The sequence below is a fragment of the Sinocyclocheilus anshuiensis genome, unplaced genomic scaffold (genome assembly GCF_001515605.1).
Source record: "Sinocyclocheilus anshuiensis isolate Anshui unplaced genomic scaffold, SAMN03320099.WGS_v1.1 scaffold1689, whole genome shotgun sequence".
NCBI classification, from domain to species: Eukaryota; Metazoa; Chordata; class Actinopteri; order Cypriniformes; family Cyprinidae; genus Sinocyclocheilus; species Sinocyclocheilus anshuiensis.
In genome coordinates, this window is record NW_015540840.1 from 200914 (window position 1) to 208556 (window position 7643).

The 7643-nt window shown below is 40.9% G+C and overlaps 1 protein-coding gene across 1 annotated transcript in view; it reads right to left on the minus strand.

Annotated features, from left to right (window-relative positions):
- Positions 1 to 4239: 4239 nt before the first annotated feature.
- The window catches only part of LOC107687495 (NF-X1-type zinc finger protein NFXL1-like), a 24587-nt gene continuing 21183 nt past the window's right edge, over positions 4240 to 7643 (minus strand). The window contains exons 17-19 of the mRNA XM_016484855.1: positions 5379 to 5465; positions 4959 to 5012; positions 4240 to 4674 (exon numbers count right to left, since the gene is read on the minus strand). Of these exons, the coding sequence (XP_016340341.1) occupies positions 4462 to 4674; positions 4959 to 5012; positions 5379 to 5465 (354 nt within the window). The 3' untranslated portion in view covers positions 4240 to 4461. The remainder of the gene's footprint in view (positions 4675 to 4958; positions 5013 to 5378; positions 5466 to 7643) is intronic.

A 7643-nucleotide genomic window follows, 5' to 3' on the forward strand; every position in this document is an offset into this window, starting at 1 on the left:
GACCGCGTGGGGGTGTGTGTGTGTGTGTGTGTGTGTGTGTGTGTGTGTGCTTGAGTGTGTGAGTGTGTGTGTTACCTGTGAGCGCCAGCAGTAGCACACACACACAGATGAGGACACACACACATGGCAGCAGGATGAAGAGCAGCATTCGCAGATGTTTCCCGCAGCGCTGTGTGTGTGTGAACGCTTCACCCATGATGAGCTCATCTGACACACACACACCTGAGAACACACACAGAGAGAGAGAGAGAGAGAGAGAGAGAGTTTGCAGTGAGTTTGTGTATCAGCAGGACTTCTGATAACAGAATTTAAGAGCCAGATATTCAGCTGAATCACATTCATAACAACAGCTAATATCAGAGTCAGTCATAACGGTAAATGTTCCTATAACGACAGTCATAATGAATAGAAATGACATTTCAGATATGACGCTGTGAAGTTTGATCGCGTGCGCGCGCGTCTCACCGGTAACGGGCTGGAAATCAGCGACGATCCGGAGCATCAGAGCCGCAGACACCTCGAGCAGAGCACAGGCTATTTTTACCCAGGTATTTTTCGCTTCAGAGTTTCCAGCTAGTGCAGGAGAATCCGACACACACACACACACACACACACACACACACACTCACAGGCACAGGCACAACACACAGACGAGAGAGAGAGAGAGAGACTCACTGAATACTTACTGAAAGTTCATTGCAGCCGATTCCATCGCAAACAGCCACTCTCTCGCTCTCTATTCTTGTATTGTGTTATTTCATTTATAACTCAGTTTGTTTATTTTACTCTCACGTATCGGTCTGTCTGAGCACGAGCGTGTCTGCGCGCAACCCGCGCCACACTGACGAGCGAGTCCCGCGCGCTCATTTATATCTCCACCCGACAACACTGAGAGAGAGAGAGAGAGAGAGAGAGAGAGAGAGAGAGAGAGTCGACTGTGTTCTCACTGCACAGAGGGACTCGTAGAGGACGAGCTGCACTTCCTCACACACTGCAGCAAATATAAACACATCAGAGACACTTATTTTACAATAAGTGAATTCCGGCAAGCGAGCCACATAGATAAACTGTTATATTTTGGGAGAGAAAGAAAAGTGTATCCACCTGGCAGCGCAGTATGTATCCTCCTGCCATATTATGAGGGACAAAGGCTAAACCCCCTTTTCTTTATCAATGCTCTCTGTAAATAATTACCTTTTATTTGCTATTGTTTTTTTTCTGGGGGGTTGTGTTATATGTGATAATATATGTACAATATGGCCTAAGAATAAGTTTTTTGTTGTTTTATTTAAATATCTATATACTTGTATAACTTGTTTGCTGTTTATTGCTTTGGCAACATTGTGCTGTTCCACAGTTATGCCAATAAAGCTCATTTGAATTTGAGAGAGGGAGAGTTTGAAGGACTCAAATGAAGACATTAAACCTCAGAATTTATAAAACAGTAACGCATTTAAGACTAAAAGAAAGGCGTAGGCTAAACATTCCCATGAGGCGGATTTTATTTGTTTGAAGTTGTGCGCTACAGGACTGTGTAACATGTTCTGTTTCTTTGTAGCACATTTGAAAGAAGAGATCAGCACAGAAGCTCAGATCAGCTAATTTTCCTCCGACAGACAGGCGTTTGATCGCATTTGACTGATGAGCTCGAACTCACTGCTGATCTACGATCAGTTTCACAAATGCAAAACTAAACTGAAACGAGTAAAGCTGATTCTAATTCAGCAGATGCGGAAAATAATTTATGAAATGAAAAAATGCTTCTCTCTTCTTTTTTTGGATTTCAGCTTTGCTTTGTGCACTAATCTAGTTTAGACTGTTAGAAGTTTTAACTTTAAAGGGGTCATATGATGTTGCTAAAAAGAACATTATTTTGTGTATTTGGTGTAATGAAGTGTGTTTATGCGGTTTAAGGTTAAAAAAACACATTATTTTCCACATACTGTACATTATTGTTGCTCCTCTATGCCCCGCCTTTCATCGCATCATATGACCCCTTTAAAAATGGTGTACTATGAATATTGCTGACTCTTTTGCTTGTGATTTTCCTCGTGTAAATCTGCAAATGAATAAAAAATAAGTAAAAAAAAAGTCTTCCATAGAGCTGGACCTTCTGCATACCCATAAGGACATGTAATATATATGACATATATTGCTTGCTCTATACTGAGTGATATTTCCATATATGTTACCCAGGGGCGGTTCTAGGGGGGGGCCAGTTCCCCCCTGCCAACAAGCTTGGCCCCCCCTTTGCCCCCCCCCCTAAATTTGGAATCATATCACACCAAACAATTTTGGGTGAAATGCGCAGTTTGTCCTGTAAACTAAAACCAGTAAATCCTAATGGAATATGTCCCAAAACACTACAGAAAACCATTTTAATGGTTTTAATGGTTAAAAATTGATCGTTTGTAATGTTATTTGCTGTGGAATCATTACAATTTTCTGTGATGGTTTTATTTATTTATTTTTTGTTTGTTTCTTTTTCAGTAGAGACATAAGCCTATATCTGTTTGTGGCTGCTGTGTGTCATATGACATATTTTAGTTGACATTGTTATAGATGACATCTAGATTGCAGCGATACATGACATGGTGAAAGATTACTGAATGAATAATAGGCTACTTAAAGTAGTTTAAGATTAATTTTAAAATTGTGCCCCCTAAAAGCACAAGTGGCCCCTGTCTGGCCCCCCCAGTTACTGTGGTCTAGAACCGCCCCTGATGTTACCTATGAGGCGGTGTATAATTTTCACATAAGCACATTCTCTGGGTAACGATCGCTCACTCGTTTATCGTTTTCTTTTATCTGTCGTTGTTATAACGCGTCACGTCTTCGATTCGGATTTGACTGACAGACTGACATTCTCTCAGTGCGAGCTTCATGCTTTCTAACCGTATCTCCACTTTTATGTTGCAATTATTCTGCTTATATGCTTATATTCATAATTGTCAAAGTCTGTTTACAATATCTACCATTGTAACATGTTTATATCTGCCAATATACAGTACAGTGTGTGCATTTATATATATATATATTGTATAGTTCAAAAACATTTGGAAGAAAATCTTGATATTCAGAATTAACGATGTCCAATTCATGAAGTCAGAAGTCTGATCTGAATCATTCAGATTGATCTGGTTCGTCAGCGGTTCAGTCTGTTCCCAGATAGCACAGGTACGTCTGCAAGAGGTCTGGTAAAGATCGCTTCATCTGGAGAGCATCTGCTGTGTGCAAACATCTGATAGACGTCTCTAAGATGTCAGTTTTACATTCATTCCAAATCATAAACATCTTAAAGGCATCTTCTAAACATCTATTTGACATCTGTTAGGAAACGTCCAATAGACGTATAGCAGATGAGCAAACATAAAAAATACCTCTAGATGTAAAATAGACGTCAAATAGTCTCCGTGATTGACGTGTGCTATCAGGGTTTTTCTACTGTAAGACACAAGTCATATGGACGATTGTTATGGAACTACATTTTGCTCCAGTTTCCCACTTCCATTGTTGTATTTGCATTGAAAGTGCAACCAGCAGATTCTTGAAGACTTTTAAGAGCCCATCGAGTCTCATCCAAGCGGCAACCTCCCGCTCTCTCTCGTGAAACCAACAAGGAAGTGACTAAAACTGCAATTCATCAACTGGCCGCTAGAGGCTGGCTCCAAAAGAGAGTCAGTCCCATAGACTCCCCATGTTAAAATGCCCAACTTTACAGCAGAAAAAAATGTTTACAGCCTGGTACAAAAAGTGGTTTTGGTCTATATAGCTAATTTTGCCATTCATGACAACTGTGAGGGGGGTGAATTTTTTTATAACTCATCCGTTTAAATCATATGAAGCCTTACACCAAGTTCTGCATAATTAAGGGCGTGGCCACTTGAGTGACAGGTGGATTGCCACTGCTGTCACCGCCGTCGAGCTAGGTGGGCGTGGTTTCAGCAACCAGCTCCCGCCTCTTTGCCCATTTTCGATTATCCGGGAGTGACGCGCGGTGATGTGCTACCAAGATGGCGACAGCCGGCTCCTCCTACTTCAGGCTTCAACAACGCTCTTCGGAAACCTATGGGTGACGTCACGGACACTACGTCCATGTTTTTATACAGTCTATGGTCTCATCACAACTTTTTTTAATCAACCACTCTGAGCACATCAGTCACATACATCACTAACACAAAGTCTTTATTTTTCAAGTTGATAAGGTTACATCACCCAAATGTCACCCATGGAATTGTATTCTCTCAATAATAGAAATAAAATCATGACACTTTAAATTAACTTGACAGTTTTAATAAAAGTGAGGCACAGTCAATCAGAAAATCACAGCTTCCATTGTGTGAAGACTAAATAATCATATGCAGACATGTATATAACTAGCATTCTAATTATCTACGCAAGTCAATTAAAGGGTGAAAAAAAGTTTTAGTTTGTAAAACTGAAAGAAAATACTGTTGACACTCAGGAAGCTGCTGAGGTACGTTCACTGTCCGTCTCCTGATTGGTCAGCTGCAGCAGACAGAACGCCGCCACAGCCAACAGGATGCCACAGATGGGCATCAGGAGGCGGAGCTTATATCTGTGCCACACCCCCTCCTCTGTCTCCACCTCGGTGACTTTCCTGTTCTTCTTCCTCCGTCCTTTCTGTCGTTTCTCAAATGCCTCCAGCTCAGCCTGAAACACACACACACACACACACACACACACACACACACACACACACACACACACACACACACACACACACTCTCTCTCTCAGAGGCTACATCAGCGAGAAGCTCTCATAACCGCAACGGACATCATAGATCCTGATATCCACTAAACCACCCATAACCATCCTCACACTAACCTGCTGATGTGAGGAGATGTAAAGCTAAACATCAACTGATTAAAGAGCCTCTGAAAGACCACCAGTAATTTTTCAGATCTCAATGACATTCATGCGTTTCTCGACTCACCTGCTGTTTTCTCATTTCTTCCTCCAGAGCGGCTCTTTCCTCTGCTGCACAAGCCTGAAACACACACACAAAACTAATTGTCCAGTAACTGTTTCTCCAAGTTTCCCACTGAGCTGATGGCTCTCTTTGTGTGTTTGTGTGTGTGTGTGAAATGGAATCTGTCCATGAACTCTCAGCTGGGTTGGAAAAGTGTCTGTGGGTGTGTGTTTGCTGTTTTAAAGTTTCACACTATCTGTCTGAGCCAAAAGAATCAATGACCCAGCAGTGGCCCTTCTCCATGACAACAGTTCCTGTGTCGCTCTACACTGTGTGTGAGTTACTTTAGGGACAGCATTGTGAACTAAATCTGCCAAAAGATAAGAAAATGTTTTTTATTTGGAGTTTGTGTTAGTGTAGTATGTGCACAAGTGTCTGTGTTACCTCTGCATGTTTCTTCTGTAACTCTCGACACGTCTCATCACACACGACCAAGTCCATCTCTGACCTCACACGAGAACAGGGGAATTCCTAAACACACACAAACACCGTTTACACAGTTAAAGCCATGTGACAACGTCCTTATCATTTGAGCACAAACATTAAATCTATGCTGTAAATCGGAGCGTGAAGATGAAACGCTGCAGAACAGCCAAACTCAATCACAGACACAGACTCGGTCATGATCCCGGTTACATCTACTGTGTGTTGTGACGTGTCTGCTCCAGTGATGCTCCGATCAGGATTTTTGCAGCCGATACAGACTACTGATTTCTTTTCATCATGATTGGCCGATACCGATCATTTTAGCTTTATATAAGTGATACATAAGCTCTCGGTTGACTGCTAACCTTTTTTTTTTTTTAGATAAAATAATACCTCGCTTTATATTATTTACAATATATTGTTGTTTTAATTGATAATCAAATAAATAAGCACAACAAATATTAATTTCACAATTAACATTTTAATAGGCCTTTAAAAACGGCGCTAATGTCAAACTGAACATAACTGCAACCCATAAGGTGACAGGCTGTCAGTGCAGTTACACTGTTCAGCCAGTAGGTGACAGCAAAAAATGTAATTTAATTTACAAGGCTCAATTGACGATCAACGCATCACCTTGTTAATGCTGAAGCTGATATTTCACTTCATAGAGATCACTGGCACTGATTAGGGTGAAGAGGGAGCGACCAGCCGGCAGAGGGTTCTGCTTGGTCATAAAGCCTTCCTCAAACAGCTGCATCCGCAAATAAAAGAATGATTTGTCCAAAAAGAATGATTCATTATCAATTTATCAATTTATGTTATTCGTATGGTCTGGTGGTCATACAACGTATGCCTGCGAATACAGGACAAACTGCGTTCCGTACGGCTTTCATAAGGAACGCTTCTTAGCCTTAAATGTGGGACGATTCCGTATTATACAGAACGGCTGGCAACCCTAGCACTGATTCAACGCACTGAACAGCACTGATGCAGTCATGGGAAATCCCCTTAAACACTGAAAGGATACTGTGACAAAGATATTGTGTTCATCTTCTGACAACTGATGGAAAACAGATGCTTTTTACACAAATATATGACTTGACCTGAAGAAGGACAGACACAGGTAATCGCACATGCTCAGTTCTGCTGTCACTGTTTGTCTGTGTGTGTGTCTGTGTGTGAGAGTGTGTGTGTGTGTGTTGCTGCCTAAGTCCCGTCTCTGCCTCACACCCAGAGAGCAGACAAGATGCCAGAGGCAGCGAATCAGATTCGTAGTATTGAATCCTTTAGCCAATGTTCCTCCACATAGTATTTATTTTTTTATTGTTTCTTCAGACCTCGAAATTCCTCACAGGTGATCGTATTCATATCTATGCTGGTGCTAAAGTTTGACGCCATCACATGTTTTACGTCATCGGTTCATGAGATTGGCCAAATTTAGTGACTTCCGATTAGGGTTAGGTATCGTTTGTTTTTTTTTTCGATACCGGTGCCAAATCGATACTTTTAAAACTGTTCCGGTGCCTGAACCGATACTTATTAAAAAATAAATAAATAAAAATTCCCCCCAAAAATGATGGATTGGCCATTAGCACTATAAACACATGATGTCTGTTTCATTCATACTGGACACTAGAGGGCGCCCTCGCACAGAAAATCCACAAATCCAGTCACAGAAGTAGCAAAACTCGTGACCCTCCAGGAAATCCCTTATATGGGCAAAGACAACGTATTATAGCTGTAACTGAGTAAACAGAACATATAAACGTTTTGAATGATAAAACAAAGACAATAAACACTCGACTGTGACAATATAGTTTATCTGTGTTATTTAAGCCATCTCTGGTATTTTCATAATAATTAAGTATATTTATAATAGGGTGACCATATTTTAGTTTCCCAAAAAAAGGACAGTAGGGGGCGGGGTTCGGGGGCGGGGCTTCACCTAACAGCATACGTAGCAAGGTTTTTTTTTTGTTTGCTTATTTTGTTTTTATAATAAATAAAAAGAAAACAAGTAAGAATAGAAATAGAATAGAGAGTGCAAATGTTAGCGGGTCAAGTTTTTTAATAAAAAAAAACAAGCAGATAACATTAGAAGTAGCATTAGAATAGAGAGTGCTAGAGTTAGAGGGTCAAACGAAGATGAAAGAGATGTGTTTTCAGCCGTTTCTTGAAAATATTAAGGACTCAGCTGCTTGGATTGAGCTGGGCAGGTCA